The sequence below is a fragment of the Eptesicus fuscus genome, chromosome 23 (genome assembly GCF_027574615.1).
Source record: "Eptesicus fuscus isolate TK198812 chromosome 23, DD_ASM_mEF_20220401, whole genome shotgun sequence".
Classification (NCBI taxonomy): domain Eukaryota; kingdom Metazoa; phylum Chordata; class Mammalia; order Chiroptera; family Vespertilionidae; genus Eptesicus; species Eptesicus fuscus.
The window spans coordinates 7,841,904-7,862,658 of record NC_072495.1 but is presented as its reverse complement, the minus strand read 5'-3'; the positions used below and the strand labels follow the sequence as shown (position 1 = coordinate 7,862,658).

General features: G+C 52.7%; 1 protein-coding gene across 1 annotated transcript in view; it reads right to left on the bottom strand.

Annotated features, from left to right (window-relative positions):
* The window catches only part of TBX5 (T-box transcription factor 5), a 39,363-nt gene that overhangs the window by 13,773 nt on the left and 4,835 nt on the right, over positions 1-20,755 (bottom strand). The window contains exons 4-7 of the mRNA XM_054712786.1: positions 19,311-19,430; positions 18,418-18,565; positions 14,868-15,020; positions 7,631-7,722 (exon numbers count right to left, since the gene is read on the bottom strand). Coding sequence (XP_054568761.1) covers positions 7,631-7,722; positions 14,868-15,020; positions 18,418-18,565; positions 19,311-19,430 — 513 coding nt within the window. The remainder of the gene's footprint in view (positions 1-7,630; positions 7,723-14,867; positions 15,021-18,417; positions 18,566-19,310; positions 19,431-20,755) is intronic.

Sequence of the window (20,755 nt, the reverse complement as noted above, 5' to 3'; positions counted from 1 at the left end):
GGGGGGGGGGGGGGAGGGGGGGGAGCGGATTCCTCGGGCCAGCACTCGGTCTGCGATTAAAACTCACGAAGGGCCCACAAGCCCGCCACAGCTGTCGCGATTTATTAACTCTCTCCTGTGCTTGGGGAAGTTATTCTGAGCTGATGTGTGGACATGCGAGGAGCGGGATGGTGCACCCAGGTGGGACTTCGCTCAGTGCTAATAGTAATCACGCTCTCCTTCCCGTCTCCGTTTGTTCTATTACTTGGTTCCCACCACACTAGGTTTGGGATTCAGTCCCCAGTTGGGGTGCGTACCAGAGGCAATGGATCAATGTTTCTCTCTCACATCAATGACTCTCTCTCTCTCTCTCTCTCTCTCCCTTCCTCTCTCTAAAATCAATAAAAACATATTCTTAGCTGAGGAAGAAAAAAAAAGAAAGGCTTGGCATATATTTGGGACACACTGCTCAATAAACACCACCTTATAAATCACACATTACTGTATTTTGAAGCAGTTCTTATCTTGCAAGGGCTTCGAATGGTCTATGAACAGCCCCCCTCCCCCATTTGTCAGATATTTAGGGCTCAGGGCTTAGAGTGGGGAGGGGCTGAGATGGGGAAATCTCGCTTAGGGGAGTGGGTTTCAGATTTGACTGCATACCTGTAATCTCCTAGGATTTTTTTTTTAATACCAACTCCTGAAGCCCTCCCGCCCCCCAAGAGACTCTGATCTTTGTCCTTCTGCAGTGCAACCTAGACATCAGGAGTTTTCAAAGCTGCCCAGGAGAAAGCAGCCTTATGCAAGTTACTCTAAGTCCTACAACAGGAAAGAGCATCAGAACCCTGGTTGCTTCTGCGGGGAGGTGGAGGCGGGCATTCCCTGGGATGGGGCGTGAGGGAAGTTCCGGGGTGGAGGGGTGTTATCTGAGGATGGAGGCTTGGGTTGTATAGGTACAAGTATGTGCACTTGTCAGAACGTGAATGGTGCACGTGAGGTTTTTGCAGTTCACTGTGTGCAAATTTTACCTGAAGTGAAACATTGTAAACAACAATGGAATCCTACGTAGTTAATGATGTGCATGCCGAAGTCTATAGGGATGGAAAGTACACAGGTCTGCAACTTGGTTTGAGATGCATCAAAAAATAAGATGGATGAATGGATAGACGGATAGATGAATTAATGGATGAATGGATGGGTGGATGGATGATGGATAGATGAATTAATGGATGAATGGATGGGTGGATGGATGGTTGGATAATGGATGGATGGATGGATGGATGGATGGATGGATGATGAATGGATGAGCAGGTATGTTTGGGAAGAGCAGGTACGTTAGGGCAGGGGTGGGGTGGAGAAGGGTGGAGACAGTGATGCAGATAAGTGGGACAGGAGGAGAGGACTGTTCTGAGCATCCACATCCTCAATGGGACAACCATGAGCCAACAGGGGACCCCTCGGGACAACCCTCAATTTCACAGCTGAGGCTGGCTTCCCACGCACAAGCCCCCTCTTGTTTTGGATCAATCCACGCCGCCCTTGGGAGCCATGTGGCTAGTCAACAACACAGCAAGCAGTGAGAGCAGCGCTCTCTCCGGAACCTTCACCTGGAAACCAGTCCTCATTATGGGGCGTTTGGATTACCTTAAACCATAAGCATGAGAGAAAGAGCGCTAAGTCTTCCTTTTGAAAAACAACCGTCTGAGCTGAGGAGCTGGACATGAATTTAAGGTCAGGAAGGAAGGGCTGGAGGAGGCGGGAAGGCTCCCTCGGAAGGACGTCACCTTTTAGGGGTCCCATGAAGCCCAGGAAAATTTTCAATAGTTTTTATACTTAGATATTGAGTTTTTCAGAGAGTGCCTTGCTTTCATTGAATTTTCAAAGGGGGTCTGAGACCCCGATTAAGCCACACCCTAGAGCTGTGGTCGGCAAACTGCGGCTTGCAAGCCACATGTGGCTCTTTGGCCCCTTGAGTGTGGCTCTTCCACAAACTACCACGGCCTGGGCGAGTCTATTTTGAAGAAGTGGCGTTAGAAGAAGTTTAAGTTTAAAAAATTTGGCTCTCAAAAGAAATTTCAATTGTTGTACTGTTGATATTTGGCTCTGTTGACTAATGAGTTTGCCGACCACTGCCCTAGAGGAAGAAGATGGAGCAGGTGAGCGTGAGCATCTCAGAGGCCGGGAGAATGGTCCATTTCCAGTGCAGGTGTGTAGAGATGTCCCTGGACCGGTCTAGCCGGGGCATCATGGGCTCCACGCGTTCCTAGCCGCTCTCTGGTTGGGGGGCTCAAACTCCAGGCCAGCCACAGCGGAGCTCAGGGTCCCCCCACTCCGGAGACCGCTTCCCCAGCGCACCAGCTGCCCAGAAGAAGACTGAGGACGTACGGGCAACCTCAGCCCTCCCGTGAGGAGCTCTGAAGACACCACCCATGCCAAGTGGGGCACGGCCACAGTCTGCTAGGCCCCAGTGGTGCTCCATGGAGACTGTGCGGCAGACTCAGTGCGAGGCCAAGCGAGAAGCACCTGCGGCTTGTTCCCCTCTGGGTGTGCTCTGAGCGGAGGAGGGCGGAAGGGGGATCGGCTCCACCTAAGGAAGCCAGCCTCTGCACTCACAGCCGTGTGACCTGGGCAAGCCAGCCTGGCCTCTGGCGTCACAGGGCACCGACCCTCCCTCACGCCTAACGGGTCCAGCTTCACTCTGGGCAGACACCACGCCAAGTGCTTCCATGCCTGCCGGGCCGTGTTACAGCACGTGGGCACTCTCTGACTCTCCTCCTTCTAGAGGAGGGATCGCAACCAGGACACGCATCACCGCATGTCTCCCATGCAGCAGCCCTGCGGGAGCTCCGTCATTATCCCCGTTCACAGGTGAGGACCTAGCGGCCCAGTGGAGCCGGGGAGCCTGTAGCTGCTCCGTGTGGTAGTCTGGACGCAGCTCCAAACGCTGCTTCTCATCTGTGGGCCTGTTCCCCTGCGTGTTGATTCAGAGCCTGGCATACAGTAGGCACTTAATAATGCGTGTTAGCTGAGTAACAAATCAACAGCTCAAAAACTGAATAAGTGAATGAGTCTCCGGCCTCATTTTCCCCTTCTGCAAGAGGGCTTGGACGGCGGTCCCTTCTACCTCTAGAACCCCAGTGTCCCCCTGTCATAGCGCCTCTCCAGGTGGCTTTCAGAGATCTTTAGGATCTGACCCCGACTCCACACCCCAAGGCTTCTTGACCCCTGCCCACTTCTCTGCTCAAACCAGACAGCCCTTCTCCCCAACGGATTCCAATCCCCTTCTCCCTACAAGGCCTAGGGCCCATCTCGCCATAAAGGTATCTGTCTGTCCGCACCTGTCTCCCCCACCCCACCCCCACCCCACTGGTCCCGGCATCTTGGGCTCCTCAGCAATTCAGATCTTGTCTGAGGCATCTTCGAGGGCAGCACAGTTGGAAGAAAGCCATGCCCTATGAACACTCAGAGTCTAGACCCGTGGTCGGCAAACCGCAGCTCGCGAGCCACATGCGACTCTTTGGCCCCTTGAGTGTGGCTCTTCCACAAAATACCATGTACAGTGGCCTGGGCGAGTCTATTTTGAAGAAGTGGTTCTAACGCCGAGCCGCACTCAAGGGGCCAAAGAATCGCATGTGGCTCGCGAGCCACGGTTTGCCGACCACTGGTCTAGACCATTCCAAACAGCGCGAAGCTCCCACACCTTTCTCATTAGATGAGCATTTAGGTGCATTTCCCAAATTTCCACCATTTTCATAGCATCTGGACAGTGTTCACCCAATCTTGATACCAGCCCTACTGCTTTTTAGTTAATATTTTTCTTTAAATAATCAACCTTAAGTTAATTCCTCTTCTCCTTCCTGCCCTCCTTCCTCTCGTTCTAAGCAATGTCTGTGAGGTCAGGCTGACGCTCCTGTCTTCTGTGGACCCTCTCCGGTCACCTCCTTTGTCACCGGGGTAGGGCACTGCCATTTGGGGAATCTGGATTTCAGGGTTAGATGTTTTTTTAAGCCACAGACGAACCTTTCAAAATAACCTTGGTGCATATTTTAAATGATTTTACTTTCTTCTTTGTGCCCTCCCATTTTTATAAGCAGCAGTGGCTGCTTCTGTAACTAGAAACTATAAATGAATGTTGGAAGATCACTAAGGCACCGTCTGCATTTTTCCCAACACGGAGAGTTAGGTGAAGAGAGATAGTGGGGTGAGTGCCCAGACGTTGGCCGAGCTAATCCAAGAGTGACTTCTGTGGGCTGACTTCAAGTTCACGCTCAGCCCTCCTTCCAATTGTTGGACTTGGAGGAAATTTCGCCCCTCCTGCTTTTCTCCCCAGCAGCTGTCACGGGGTGTGTGGGGAACAGGAAACAGGATTAGAAGATTAACAGGGAGCCTGCCCGTGCAGCCTGGCTGTTCTCGCAGCCGCCTCCGGACAGTCACCTTCCTGGGACACTTGTCACTACCTGCTGCCACCTGGGAGTAGGGGCCACAGCTCAGAATAAACTCTGAGCAAGGGCGAAACTGGGAGCAATGGGGAGTCTCGCTCCAGATCAGACACATGTTACTGAGCCTGGACCAGCCCCCTCCAGGCAGTCTCTCATATCACTCCTACAAGAACCCCAGAAAGTGAGAGCTACGTTTATTTATGCCCACTTCACAGATGAGGGGTCTGAGGCTCCGGGAGGCGCAGTCGCTTGCCCAAGGTCACATGCAGAGCGAGGATGCACCCAGGTTTGTCTGACTCTAAAGCCTTCTGTTGGAGCCACTCTGCTTAGTCCCCTGTCCTTGCCACAGGCCACGTACAGGGAAAACTGGCCACATGGCCCTGTGCACTCCCCACCTGGTCACTGCCGAGTCCTCTTGTTCCCAACACAGCTCCTAACACAGCCACAAAGACCCACGTGGCTCTCGGGCTGAGAGGTTTGTCGATTACCAGCCACCCCTTCCTGCCCCCCATCTGCAGTGCCTACCAGGAAAGTCACCTAACCCAGTGGTCGGCAAACTCATTAGTCAGCAGAGCCAAATATCAACAATACAACGATTGAAATTTCTTTTGAGAACCAAATTTTTTAAACTTAAACTTCTTCTAACACCACTTCTTCAAAATAGACTCGCCCAGGCCGTGGTATTTTGTGGAAGAGCCACACTCAAGGGGCCAAAGAGCCGCATGTGGCTTGCGAGCCGTGGTTTGCCGACCACTGACCTAACCAAACCCTCCCCAATCCACCACAGCCAGGGGCTGGTTAGGACAGCCCATTCAGACCAAAGTAGAGTCAGCTGCCTAAATATCTGACCACGCGGCTAGAACTTCAGGGAGAGTCCCCAGGATCACTGACATCTGAGCTCTTAAACTCCTGCACCTCCCACCTGTCTCTCCTTCCACCGTTACCACCTGCCAATCAGCTTCCCACGTGCAGGGGCTGGGCCTGACCCGGGAGAGCAATGAGGGGTCCTGGGAGCAGATGGGAGCACACAGCCTGCGGCCAGGGGAAGCTGCTTGGAGAAAGGGAAAGCCACAAGGTGACCCTAGTGATGGGCAGGGACAAGTGCAGGAGGAGGGGACACGTCTGAGGCAGGCCAAGTGTATTGTTCGGAGGGACAAACGTCACCAAAAGAAGTAGGTTTGGAACTAGGCTGACGCAGGAGGAGGCACCTGTGAGGGACAAAGCAAGGGGAGTGGCCAGGCCATAGGACGTGGTCAATCGCGTGAGGAAGTCTGGGCGTCACGCTGAAAACAATAGGCCAGATGTTCTAGGTGTGGAGTAACCTAGTCTGACTTGTGCTTTACAAAGTGTCTTCAGCGGCTACCCATGAATGTCTGGGAGGCGAACAGGACGGAAGGCAGGTCTAAATAAGTTAGGAGGCTTGTGCAGGCAGGGGCGGTGGTGGTTAGAATAGCCAGGCTGGACGGAGAAAGGGAGGTGAATTCTGAGATACGTTAAGAAGGTAGAATCAACAGGACCTGGGAACTGGTGAAATTTGAGGGGTTGATTCAAAACACCTTGATTTGGTGGAGAGGATGGAAGGAGTGGGGGCTAGAAAAAAACCCTTAGATCTCAGGCTGGAACTGGGTGCCCTCCACCTAGTCCCCACTGCACAACCTGGACCCTTACCTGCTGGAGACAAACCTTTGTCGATGGCCAATCGGCCTGAATGGCAGGGAACCTGCAGACTGGGCTGGGAGTTTGAACATGGTAGGAATAAAAACGACCTCGGAGCCTCTGGCCACAGAGAGTTTGACCCCTCTCAGCTTTATGTGATATTTGTTGTCAACTTTTTTACTGACCAGAGACTAAATCCAGCTCCAGTTTCAAAATGTGGATGTGCTTAACGCCAAATGTTTAGCTACAAAAAGCATCTTACTGATCGATGCTCATGAAGAAAACCAGTTATGACTGCAGGACGGTCTGAGTGTAGTGTACATGTGTACACGTGAAGATAATGACATTTTTATGTTTACTGAATACAGTTAACATACAATATTACATTAGTGTCAGGTATACAAAAAGTCAACACTAATATGCCTAACCACACTAAGTCTAATAACCATCATCGAAGCTTCTCACAATATGACTGACAATATCCCCTGTTGTACATTACATCCCCGCGACTTACTTCTTTTATAACTGGAAATCTGCACCTTTCATTACCCTTCGCCCTTTTGCCCTCTATTTTTTAAAGTATGCAAAATTAGATCTGGGAAGCCTGCTATCTAAAAACAGTTCCCACGGCATGTATTTCTAAACCCAGCGTTAAAACCACATAGCTACGGCCTCTCTCTCTCTCCGGTCTCCTGCCTTCCTTTGAATGAGCATGTCTGTCCATCTGCCTGACTCCCCCTTTCTGTGTCTTCCAGAAAGGATAAGGAAAAGCTTCCTAAATGACCTCATTTTATTTTGAAACACGAAACCCACCACAAGGGGAAGGAAAAAACACACACACACTTTCTTGGTCAAAGGGATCAAGATGTATTTCTAATTCTCTTGCCATATGGTAACTTATTTTGGAAACATATCAAGAGGTAGAGAGAGTGTTTGACGAAATTGGCAATCCCTTCAAATCAGGCCAAATTCCCACTATATACATTTGTACAGCCCCATCTATTCATCATATCAGCGACTGCGACCACAGGATATGTAAAAGTATGGAGTGATTTTTATCACCATCTCCCAATCCCCTGGTGCCCTGGACACCACGTGGTGTCGAGTTTGTCTGTATTTCAGCCCCAGGAAATCAAGTCGTTAACTTCCCTTTCATTGACCAAGAGCTGTTGCCAGAAAGAAAATCATTCATCAGCCGTGACTGATGGGGAAAAAGAGAGAGAGGACTGCACTAGGAGGAGAGAGGCGGCAAAGGAAGAGGAGCAAATGGAAGCTTTCGTTCCCTAGGCAGAGGCAGGAGGCCAAGCTCTCTGAACATCCCACCCCCACGCTTCCAAGATACACTCTCCAGGTTGCCTGACGGAGGAAACCACATGTGAGGCTGGTCAGAAAATAGGACTCAAGGAGGCTCCTCTGCCTTTTGCTGGCTGGCTCACAGGGCTCCGGCTCTCTGTACGCGGTGGGCTGTTGGAGGGAGGCGCCTTGTGGCTGATGGCTCACATGGGCTGGTTGGGGGGTACGTGGAGAGGAGGGAGCTCAGGAACCCACGTTCTTACCTTTGCATTCTTGACATTCTGTGCAGTTCCATATCGTCGCTGCCCCGGAAGCCTTTGGCGAAGGGATTGTTCTCAATCTTTAACTGGGTGATCTGGAGAAAGGAGAGCACGTGATTGCTATGAGACAACCTCGGGACATGAGCTGAGATGGTGCTGCATAAATGCAGCCTCTGGCAACAACAACCAAAATATATAGATACAGCAAATTAAGCCCACCACTTGATTCAGGCGGAAGCTTTGAAAAATACCCTAGATCAGACTCCTTTTAAACAGAGAAAAGAACCAGGATTTGGTTTGCCCGTTACCTAATTCAAGTCATACTCAGCATCATTCTGGCCAGTTTGTGGCTGTTGTTGATTTACTCTTAGCATTTTGTGTTGCAAACACCAACGAGGCCTCCTGGCATCCCACCTCCGCTTTGGAGAGGTGTGCGTCTTGGCCACACATCCTCCAGCTGGCCGTCTCCGCTCGGGAGAGCTTGCTTACTGCTCCCAGTCCTGCAATGCCTCGTGTCATGTTCATTTCTGTTTCACAGGGAGACTCTGCCAGCTCAGGTGGAAAATGGTGTCTAATTAAATAAGCACCAACTGATAGAATTATAGCATATATAATGGCTATCCAACAGTTGCCAAACCTCTTTCATTTTTGAGGTAAGGGAGAAAGAGCCCCCTTCTTGGGTACTTTTGTTGCAATGTACGAAGTTTAGTCATAGAACGGGGTCTTTGGGTCAAGGCCCAGAACTTCCATGTCAACCATCAACACACGTTCTATGAGGATGGGTGAGCAGCAGCAGATCCAGATGAGAGGGCGCCTCTACCTGGCATTTGCCGGAAGTATTTCCTGACAGCTGGGTGTGAATTAATTTATATGTATCAAACCACTCTGTGGACATCGAGGTTCAGTCACTTAAGCTTGACCTCCACGGTCATTGTCATCTCTAAATCACACCTGTACTCTGGTCTGTTTAATATTTTTTACTTAAAGCTAATCAGTTTTTACTTCAACTTATTTAGTACAAAATATTATATCACTTCTATGTCAAACCAGAATCACTTGCTATTCCACCGAAAGAAAGCAATTCTTTCAATTCTCTCTGCTGGCACCCACAGAAAGCTCTCAACGCACGTCGGGCTTTCTCTTTGTTATAAGGGGAGGTTAGACACCTTTCAATCACAAAAGAGTACCAACTAAACTAAGACTGTCTCCCTGATGGTTGAATAAAGATAATCAAAAGAGAACAACTTTCTGTGACTCCATCATATTCATTCATGTAACCCCCCAAATCATCTCAATCTACCCCCATAGTATAGTTATAGATGCTCAGAATCTCTGTACGGGGGTGATAAATGAAGGTGCCCTCTAATAGTGCATTTGGGGGCAGACTTACTGGTATGTCCTGTTTTCTACAAAAGATGGCTTAGTAAGGGCTTCTAACTCCAACGCTCTCTAATGAGCATAAACTTACTATGTATGTATATGCGTGTGTTCATGATAAAAACATATGTAAATTGAATATTTAAAAACATGCTATACGATTCCAATCATATGACATTTGGAAAAGACATAACTATGGAAACAGTAAAAAGATGTGTGGCTGCCAGGGTCAGAGGGCAGGCAGGGATGAGTAGGCAGAGCACAGGGGATGTTAGGGCAGGGACACTGCTCTGTATGGTTCTGTGATACTGGGCAATGTCATTAAGCGCTTGTCCAAACCCACAGAATGGACAGCGCCGAGAGTGAACCCTAAGGTGATGATGTGTCAGTGTCGGTTCTCCGATTGTAACAAATGTCCCCTCTGGTGGGGATGTTGATAGTGAGCAAGCTGTGCATGTCAGGGCGGGGGAGGGGGTGGCGGGCAGGAGGAATGCAGCAAACCTGTGTACCTTCACTCAACTTCCCTGAGACCCTAAAACTGCTCTAAAAAAATCTATTACAAAATTTTAATATGTATGTATGCTTATTTATGTGTATACACATCGCCTCCTCCCTCATCTTTTAAAAAATTATACCCATTCCTACAGCTTTCTGATTTTTACTTGACTCTTCAGAGTCTACAAAATCCCTTTTAAAAAATGGTCTTTAAGTCTGGCCAGTGTGCTCAGTGGCTGAGTGTCGACCTATGAACCAGGAGATCACAGTTCCATTCCCAGTCAAGGGCACATGCCCAGGTTGGGGGTTCAATCCCCAGTAGGGGATGTATAGGAGGCAGCCAATCAATGATTCTCTCTCATCATTGATGTTTCTCTCTCTCCCTCTCCCTTCCTCTCTGAACTCAATAAAAACATATTTTTTTAAAAAAACAAACAAACAAACAAAAACGGTCTTTAAAATGTGCACTCCTGAGTCCAGTTCTGTTTTGAATCTAAAAGCCCATCACCTAACGGGGCTTTCTTTCCCACTCAGGTTTTGTCACAATAAAATACAACCCGCTTGACCATAAATTCCTTTTTTAGAGGGGGCGGGGAGATTCTCAAAAAGTTAAATAAAAATCCCATCACTGACGATCTACCTAGAAAATTAGATCTTGCCCCGCTCCCTGCGCCCCTCCCCTGCAGGCCCTGAAGCCGTCCCTGAGCGGGCGGCAGACACACGGGCTGTGGCATCAGGTCTGAATGAATGCCCAGGCCGTGAGGTCACTGCTCTACTGGGAGCTCGCGACAAAAGTATCACCTGAGAGAGAAAGAAAGGGGTGGATTTGGATATTTTATCAGACAAAGTATTTCGCTCAAACCCATTTCTTGCCCCTCGGTTTACTTCTACCTAATTCTTGCGCTTCTCACCAGACCTTCCAAAAATGCGGTTGCATGGGATAAGCACCATTTGTTGCCCAGACACGAAGGGGTGTTGATCTTGCGTCTATCTTGCTTTGGAGACTGAATATAGAGCCTACTGCACGGAAGCACTACCCCTGAGGAATGTTAGCATCCAGGCTTAGCTCAGGTGAGAACGTCCGTCTTATTTCCCATATGTCCACCTTACTTCCTAAGAACAATGTCTTCTTTATTTCATCCGTACAATAACCCTGTCCTTGAATTTGCCTTTGAATGTTCTACCTGGCAGCTAGCTCACTCTCGAGCGCACAAACACACAACCAGATACACCGTGATGTCCCCGTTCTACCAAAAGGCTCCCCTGAAACTCACTTCCATGCTCCCTCCGCAGTGAGCATAGACCCGGATATCCGGGGGAGGGCTGGGGGGGGGGGCGGGGGGAAATCCAGATATAAATGCCAGCTCCAACCAGTGAGACAGAGGTTGTAAAAATTAATGAGAATAATTGTTGTGAATTCTTGCTTTTGAAAAAAAAAAAAAAAAGAAAAAACTCTCACGAGGGCCAAAAATCTTAATTATGTCTCTCTATTAGGGGTTCATTTCCTGGTCCCAACCAGAAAGCTCGTACCTCATAAATACAGGCTCCTTACGCAATGATTTAAGCAGGAGGAAAATGCCTTTTAATGGCAAAGTAAGTTAATATCGGGGGACAGACGTGCGCGCATACACAGCCATTGTTGCAACAGCAGGGAAATGAAATGCCCACGTGACCTTTTTTTAACACCTAAGTATTTCTAGGGATTGCTCCGGGAGCTGCTGACAACCCCAGCAAAAACCTTACAAAAACGTGTTTCACGGAGCGAACGTCGCTGGGGAAGATTCGAGTTTTTTAAATATCTTTCTCAAGCTGTCAGCCATCTGGGGAAATAACTCCCAAATCCAGCTCGGGATCGCAGCTGGGCTGAGGAAATGCGTCCTGTCATTAGCAGCCCGTGGGCACACCGGGGCGCGGCTGCAGCCTGAGAAACAGCCCTGTCACATACCTGCCTCCACCTGGTACCTGAGCCCTTTTGTCAAAAAAATAAATTAAAAAAAAATCGGTGGCTCCTGTTTTCCCAAATTGCCCTGCCAAATTAGTCACACGATTGCTCTTCTCTCCCTGCTCACTTACCCAGAGCATAGTGCTGGAGATAGTCCTGGAATTGACAACACGATTGGTGAACGAACGAAGCCCCGAAAACTAACAGTTTGTGGTTTTGTAACCACGGTAATAAGAACTTATTGAAAATCTCAGTCTTTCAGATTCTAAAATAGTCAGGGTAGGAAAGAGTTTTCCAGAGCCTGCCTTTTGGATGGAGTGAGCTGCCCTGGGAATAAATTGATCAGCGACGGAGCCAGTCAATGGAATTGTCACTAACACTCCATGCTTGCCCTGTGCCAGCGTCTGCGCCACACCCTTCCCTGGATTCTCGTGGAATCCTCACAACGAGAACAACAAGAAAATCTTCTACCGTCCCCATTTTACAGGTGGGGAAACTGAGTTCAGTAACTTGCTCAAAGTTAAATGGGTCTGGACCCAGGCCATCTGCCTCCGGAGTCCACCTTAACCCAAGCTCAGGCGGCTTCTACCCATGAAGTCAGGGCCTCCACACGAGGCCCAGGTGGGACAATAAAGCCACACGGCAGAGGCCACAAGTCACCTCCGCCCGGCCCGCTGACTGAAGTCACACCTCACAGATCCACGCGGGCACGTCCGCAGCGGCCCTGGACTTGGACTGGAAAACTGGACTGCTCTGGACTTCCTCCCGACAAACAACACAGGTGCCTGCGTGCCCCACAACTGAAGAGGGGGAGACCTCCCCGCGGGGAGAGTGACAGAAAGCTGTCTCCCACGGAATCCCTCTGGCAGGCTGGCTGAAAAGACCTAAATGTACAGCTCAACTGGGTTCCCTGGACCAACCAACAAAGAAAACAAGCGATTCCTGTGTGTGGCCACCAATTCAGAAATACCCAAATGCGTATCTGGAGATGCACGTGTTTAGATCCATGAGCACTTACACACACAGTCTCCTACACTCGGCTTGACACTCACACGCACACGCCCCACTGGACAAGCTCCTTCATGCAGGCAGATCAGTAAATACATTCGTTGGAGAACACTTTTTTTAAGTAGAAATTTTACAGGGCACACAGATACCAAATTATAGCGTCATACAACTGAAGTTTATATGTTAGTAACCAATGTTACCCCAATAAATTTAATTTTTACAGATGAGAAAAAATAGAAATCTGAGGGGAGGGTATAGACACAAGTGGTTATGGCGCTAGTTTCCTGGGTACATACATGTGTCAAACGAATCAAATGTGTACTTGCCATATTCTAGTTTATTGTGTGACCATGATGCCTCAGTAAAACCGTAAACAGAGAGAAAATCCCCCTAGATGTACCTTTGTGATGGTGACTACGCACAGCTGAGGCATTTCCCCCAAATCTGCCCATCCACGTGTCTCTAGCAGGTCACTGTCCTGTGTCCACCCCTTCCTTCCTTTCTGTGAGAAGCTGGGCTTCCTTGGGGGAGGGCGGGTATTCGATATATTTTTGGACCCTTTGGCAGGCCCGGGAGCCTTTAAGAACATAGATATATGGCAAGGAGCATCCTGGCTGCTGCTGTTCCCACTCCTCTCCCTGTGACCATCACCACAAGCTAAACGGGTTTACAGCAGCGACTGGGAAACCGGTTCCCAGCAGCCAGACTCCAATTCGCCCGAAATGGCTGTGCAGCTTTCAGGGTATTTAGTCTTAACGTTTTGGCTCTTGTCGGTTCCACCGATGGGGAGACCTCAGCCAAATCCTCTTTCCCTTTTAAAAAGTCATTGCATTTGGGGGGCGAGCGAGTTTTGTTCGGGAGGGAAGCTCTCTCCAGACCTGGGTTCCCAGACAGGCCTTGTGGCCTGGAGGGGCCCATCCATCACCGCCCAGCCTGTCACTGACACTCTGCATCTGGAGCTGACCCACGGCATTCTCTAGCTACCCGGCTTCCCCGGGGCTCCCCTGACACCCAGGACTGGAATGACCTCCACGGGATGCCTGGGAGCTGCAGGGTGCTCTCGCCCTGCTGGCCTCCCTCGCCTGGTCCCACAGGCCCTGTAACTTCCTTACCTCGTAGGTGGGGATAGGACCTGCGGGGGGGGGAGGGGTGTCGCCATTCCCAGGTCCATCTCCTTAAGTTGTCCACGTGACCCACCCTCACTGATCCCACATGGAACCCTCTTCTTTCCCCTACAGCAGCCCTCTAACCCCAAATCACTGCTTCATGCTCTTAACAGTCCACAAGGCACAGTGGCTGAGGCCCCTCCCAGGACCCACATCTTGCCTTCAGGTTCCAGATCTTTCCATAATAAGCCTTAGGAATCATTCAATCCTACCCCTCCCCCCCAATACAATGAATCGCCGCCCCCTCAGGTTTCTAAAGAACAGACATAAACCATGACAAGTCAAGACAGCCCTGACTCCTGGGCAAGAAGAGATTAAACTCCCCCAACCTGTGGTTATGGGGCGCTCTGTTCCAATGTCACTGCCAAGCTTTGAAATGCCCACATCAGACTCTGGATTTCGAACAGCTGTGGGGTCTGGCACCATCCCACCTCCGCCCCAAGCTACAGCCACCTTCTCCCAAACAACGCATTGACCACTGCCCGGAAGCACGACCCGCCTCACCCAGCTGTGGTTCTGCAGGGTCCCAGCTAGGTCCTGGGAGGGTGGTCCCGGCTGCTGGCCGCACAGCTTGCTCAGTTTTTGTTTTTGTTTTTGTTTTTGTTTTTGTTTTTGTTTTTGTAACAATGCAAACCTTGCTTTAGCATGTGGTGTGTGTGTGTGGGGGGGGGGGGGTGGATCAGAAATCGCTGAAACCAATTAGAGAAGCATCTGGAAAATCCAAGCCCAAGGTTTCCGGCAACCTTGCCACCTGCCCGGATTGGAGTTGAAATGCATCCAAAAGGCAGAGGGAGGGCGGGGAGCCGGAGACTGATCTCCACAGAAACACGGCCCCAGGAAGGGCGGCCCCGGCCCCACCCAAGGGCATCAGTCATGGGTGAAGTGGCCTTTCTTCTCCCTGAAAATGTCTTGGGTGTAGTGGGGTGCCTCCTCGTTGAGTACGATAAGTTTGTTTCTAACTGGTGTGTGTGTGTGTGTGTGTGTGTGTGTGTGTGTGTGTGAGAGAGAGAGAGAGAGAGAGAGAGAGACAGAGAGAGAGAGAGAGAGAGGAGTCTGCCAAACCCATGAAGATAGTACAAAAAAGCTACAATCCTCAGGCCATGCTCTGCCCCAGGCCCAGCCCCTGGAGTAGCCGCTGGTGCCTGCCCTGCGGACCAGAGCCGCCCAGAGCCTGCAGCTCCAGCCAGAGACCCTGCAGAGTCTGGGACCGAGCCGGCAGCCCCGGGCACGGGTTCCCGGGCACTGGACTTACCTTGTGATTCTGGTAGGAAGTCACCGCGATAAACGCCGTCTCAGGAAAGACGTGGGTGCAGAAAGCAGTATTTTTTGAGCCAAATCCATTATTTTCGTCCGCTTTCACGATGTGTAATCTGGGCTGGTATTTGTGCATGGAATTTAGGATAATCTAAAAATAATAAAGAAAATGAGATTGTAAGAAAAATGAAAACCCCTTTGTTTCCAGATAAAACCCCGCACTCTACCCCCAAAACGAGCCTCCTCATATAGGCTCTCGAAAAATAGTCCGATTTTTTCCCCTCCTGTTTTGAAAAGGGTCCAGTGATTTCATTAAAAAGAAACATTTCAAAAATGACAATTTCCAACCGAAAAAGCCAGGGTAATATTCCAGGAATCTACCCAAAACACACACGGCAGTAAATCAGAATTCTTAATAAAGTTTGCTTAATAAATTAACTCCCTACGTAGGGCACTTTCACCCCCAACGGGAGCAAAGCAAGTCGGGAGCAAGGAACTGCGTCCCCCCCCCACCCCCCAACGCTTGGTGACAATTTTTGGAATTAAAGGGGAGAAGAAATAAACAATCAAACATACAAATAACTCTGCCCCTCCCCCCAAAAAACAACTCTAAGAGATGCAAGAGACAAACGTTGGCAGGACTGGGGTGAAAATCATGGGCTTGGCTCTGTGGAGAAAGCACCAAGTGTGTGAGTCAATGAAAAAAGAAGAGGATGGGATGGGGGACCCTAAGGACGGCGAGATAGGGGAGCCCCTCCCCCTTCCATCCAACACGGCTGCCCCGAGGTTCTCCTCCAACTTTATCAACATTTCAGGATCCACAACCGGAATTATCTCGACTTGGCCCCAGACAGAGCAGCGGCCTCGGCTTTCTGGGGCATATTCCGTCTCCTTCCTTTCTACTCCGTGTTTGGGGGGCTCCCAGGGACTAGCGGGGTTTGGCGGATGTGGCTGCGCCGCTATTCCAACCGCTGGGCGGGGGCAGCTGGGCACGACCGTTCCCGAGAGGAGCACCCTTCTAAGGCCCTAGTCCGCTTGCTCCAAAGGCTGGTAACGCTGATCTTGATCAAAAACGTTCTCGTCTCTGCCCGCGAAAGGGCGAATCGCCGCGCGCAACGGGCTGAGAATCTGGCCTGCTCTTTCCCCAGGCCCGCGGGCTGCAGGCCGCAGTGGCGGGGGGTGGGGGGGTCTGGGGGTCTCTGATTATTTGCACTGAAGCCGGGTTCTGGGGCCATCGCTGGAGACCGGCCTGGAGGAGGGGGAGGGCCCCTGCGGCTCCCGGATCCGGGCCGCGCGGCTCTAATCTCGGGCCTCCGCAGCCCGGCCGCCTGCCTGGCCGATAGCGACGCCGGCCCGGGCGGCCTGGCGACAGAGAGACGCAGCGGGGCCTCGCGCAGCCCCGCCGGCGCGGCCATCGGCCCGGCTTAGCCAAATTGCTTTGACGGCCGGGGCCGGCGCGGAGACATCAGCGCGAGGGCGATCTGATGGCCCCTAATTTCATTAGGGCGGCTCGGCTCGGGACTCGGAGCCCGGAGTTTGCGGTGGGAATGCGCGGCAGCTGCGGAGCGCTCTCCCTTCCCGCGGCTCCTAGAGACCTGAGACTCAGGATGCCCGCAGGGGGGGAGGGGCCCTGAGCCTTCCCCAGGGGTCCCCAGCGCGACCCCGAAGGCGAGTCAGAGCCGCAGAGGGAAGGCTAGGAGCCCAATTGGGGCCGGAGGACAGTCCCGCTTCCTGCCACCAGGATCCCACGCAGGTCCCCACACTAGGGCCCCAGCTCTATAGGGGCGCAAGGTGCATGCGGGACCTTCACAAAATAGCCCCGCCTCTCCCCAGCGCTGCACCCAAACCAAGGGCTCCGTACCCGCAGGTACGCCGCCCACCAAGCTCGAGATCGGCCCTGCTCTCTGGGCAGCAGCGCAACGGACGCTGGCGACCAAGCACCCGCTTTCAACAGGAGGGGGGACTGCGCTGTTTGGTAGAAACGGCCCTGTGCACCCTTCCGAGCGCTCCCGACCACGCGGAGAGGGACCCGGCCTCCCTGGTCCCTGCCCCAGGGGCCGCAGTTCAGTCTGCCACCAGCCACGCAGAGAGCGCGGCTCTGAGCGCGTCCATGAAGGGGCCTGCTGCCCCCTTCCCACCTGCGCCCACGGGAGATTCTCATTGGTACCTTCAGCAACTGAGCTCCCTCCCGCTCAAATCCATGCCCACCCAGTCCCCTCACGTCCCCAAACCCGGGACCACGCTTCTGTCCACTGTGTCTAAGGAAACCTTAGCAGGACAAGGAGCACTTTGGGGATTGGAGACGCAGCCTCACATCCTGCCCCCAAATCCCAGCTGCAGGACCTTGGCCAGCCCCCTCCCCTCCCCGGACTCCCAGTCACAGAGGCTTCGTGACCTGTCCTCGGCCCCTCCCTAGGCTGCTCTGAGGATTAAACGCCCCAGGACCCAGGAGCCCACGTGTACGGCGGCATCGCCAGTCTGAGGGTTGCAAACACTGAATTCACGGCCGTGTTCTGTCCTGGTGATGCATTCTTTCCAACGAGTTTAGGGGCGTTTTTCTAAAAATCAGTGTTCTGGTCTCCACTTGTTTTTCTGTGGGGAAGACAGGGCGGTGCCCTCCGGGGCATCTGCTCACACTGCACATCTCCTGGAGGGTGGGGTCTGCACACTCAGTGTACTCAATTCCAGGGGCTCGCCAGGCCCCTCTCTCGGGGCCCATGGGACTCCAGGTTTAGGACCCGGTCCAGGTTTGCCCGCTGTGGGCATTGTTGGGGAGGAGGAAAGCTGGAAATTGGGGGGAGGAGGAGGAGGAACAGGTCTCCCGGGAAGCCTCCTGCTAAAAGGAGCAGGGCAGCAGCGTCCACCGCTGGGGGTGGGTTTGCCCGGCTGTAAGAGAGGGGGCAGGTGATCTGGGCTCCCTCTGGGCTGGAACGTCCCAACACTAAGGCAGGATTTGGGAGGGTTGGGGAGGGAGTGGTCTGGCCTCTGAGCTGGGTGCCCACTGGGCGAGTGTGACCACGGTTTGTTTTTTCCTGCGGGACTGACACCCCCACCCACACCCCTAGTCACAGATGGGACTGGGTGCAGGCCCGGTTCCCAGCCCCCGCGTCCAGGCCGGGAATGTGCAGCTTCAGTCACAGCAAGATCCCTGCTCCTCAGCAAAGGCCGGGCTGGGGGCAGGGACGCAGTGTGAGCCCCAGGCCAGGAGAACCAGGCCCCACATCCATCCACCCAGGAAAAACGGGCCAAAGCGTGGGATGGAGGATCACAGGGAGGACTGCAGAGGGCAAACGTCTGCGGGGAGAGCGGTGGGCACTCAGGGGCGAGAGAACACGGAAAGCTGAATGAGAAGGTGAGAGAAACGAGAGAGGAAAAAGAGAAAGGAAGACCAGATCCAGAAAAAGGGGGGTGGGCGGACACCAAGGGCTGAAATAAACGAAGCGGGAAAGGAGATGGGTGGGTTCTAGAAACCAAGGAAAGGAGGAGGAGGGGGAGGAGGAGGAGAGAGATGGACCTGAGTGCTGGGCTGGGCTGCACCAGGTACTTACATGCCCGAACGGGTCCAGGTGGTTGTTGGTGAGCTTGAGTTTCTGGAAGGAGACCAGCTGCCGCATCCAATGCGCCCCGGTGGCCGGCGAGTCCGGGTGCACGTACAGGCGGCCCGGCATGGCGGGCTCCGCTTTGCCAGTCACCGACCTAAACCAAGGAACCAGCTTCAGTGCACGTGGTGCAGGCGGGTTTACGCGCCAGGCCCGGGCTGCTGAACGTGAGAATGATCTGGAAATGGCCTGACCCTCAGGTCTCCCTGGCCCTGCGCTGCCCTCCGGACAAGCTGCCCTCCCTGGCTCTTTCTCTTCCACCGCATCCCGCCCCCAGCACCGGGGTGCGCGGGCCTAGCAGCCGCAGCCTCCGGCTGCCCACAAACAATCGCGGGATCTGGGAGCCTGGGCCGCAAAACAGTCTTGGAAAACGCCTTGAGGGCTTCCGAAGGGGGCTTCCTCCTCAGGCCTCTGCACTCCCGGCAGCTGCGGAGAGATCTGCCCACGGAATGGGCCTCGCCGCTCCGCTCTCGCCTGTTTTACTCAAATACCATGGGCCGATTTAGCAATTTCATAAAAAGGCATGTTCAAAGCGGGTAACTCATAAAAAGTAACTGTAAATGGTTTTATGCCCCCAAATACCTCCAGCGCTTGGTAACAATACCCTTTTGAAAAATCGACAACCCGCTGGTGCAGCGGTACACAGAGGCCCGCTACTTCCTCTGAGCCTCAGTTTTCTCATCTCTAAAATGGGGGCTAATCGCTGCTCTTTTGCCCTTTGGAGTGAGGTCAAGGAAATGCAATGGGAAGGCAGCAAAAGCCTCTGTGCACAGTAGGACCTCAGACAATGCAGCTGGGTCCGTGGGGGGAGCGCCCTCCCCACCTGCCACTCTGGTGCCTACCATTTATTATCTGCAAACTTGTATCTGTGGTCGTCAGCGGGGACGATGTCCATGAGGAGAATGTACTTCGTTTTGGGATTGAGGCCAGTCACCTTCACTTTGTAACTGGGAAACATCCGCCTGAGAGGGGAAGGAGGAAGAATCCCGGAAGAGAGTGAGGGAAGGAAGAAGGGAGGGAGGGGAGAAAGAGAGAGGGGGGAGGAGGATATGAATTAAAATGAATTAAAGCTAATATGAAGAGCATGTCCCCAAATTTCAATAGAAGATTCCTTTAGAAACGTGAAAGACAAAAGTGGCCCCGACTCCGCTCTGGCCGAGATCCATCCCGGGTTTCCCTTGAAGTTACGGGGAGGAGAAAGGCTAAGGAAGCGGCTGGCTGGCCACTGAGTCTAGGCAGAAAATAGAAAGCAGGAGGCAGGGCTCCTGGAGAGCGGGGTTTGAAGGCGGCCTGCGTGGGACCCCCATTTCCACTCCTGCTTAATGCTCTCTTCAGAGCCAGACACCTATTTTTTTTTAATTGGGGGCAGGAGGAGGCTTCTTAGGTAAAAAGCTGGCCTCCCCCTCCACCCAGCCAGGTGCTTTGGCCCATCTGGGCAGCGCCGCCATGTCACGTGGACAGCAAAGTGCGTGTGCCCTAGGGACTGAACACAGGTGGGTGCCCACACAGGTCCTGTCCCGGCTTCAGTCCTCTGCCCCCAGAGAGTAGCTCGGTTGGGGACCCCCTAACACAAGCCTCGCAGGAATGTATTCCTAAATGCCCCACAACTTCTCCAGGGCACTCTTCCTTGGAGAGTAAACTCGTGGGCCCTCGGCAAAGAAATTAAAAAGCCATCCAGATTTGGTTTCAGAAAGAGGATCGGGTGGTTGTGTCCCAGAACTGTGGGCGCCGCGCCCTCTCCCAAATTCCCGGCCCGCCTCGGGGAGAGTGCGCCCTGAACGTAAGCGTTCTCAAGGCTCGCGGGCGTGAGAGGGCTCAGTTGCTGGATCCGAGGTCGCTCAGGGGTGGCGGGAAGGGAGCCTTGGCGGGGAAGCCGGGGTGTTTATCTGGCGAGTGAGTGCGCTCAGAGGCGGAGGGCGCAGGCCGCGCAGGCCTTTTATAGTTAAATCCTCGGCTCCGCTCGGCTCGGAGAGGCAGCCGCCGCGGCGTTCCTTCCCAGGCGGAATGGGAAGAAAACCTTAGTTCTTTGGTATAAACAGAACGCGCCTCCGAGTTCACCCAGGCCGAGCGGGGGAGCAGACATTGTTTAATTTCAAATAATAATAAATGTCACTGTTGTCAGTTTATTGCGGGAGGCTTCGGGCTGGAGAGCCGGGGGCGTCTGGCGGGGCGGCTCCACCCTCCCCCTTCACACACTCGGCGCCTCGGGCCTACCGGCCTCTCCGGCTTCACACGCCGCCGGTTCTGGGTCAGCGCGGGGCTTTCTGCCCTTGGGGACCCACAGGGC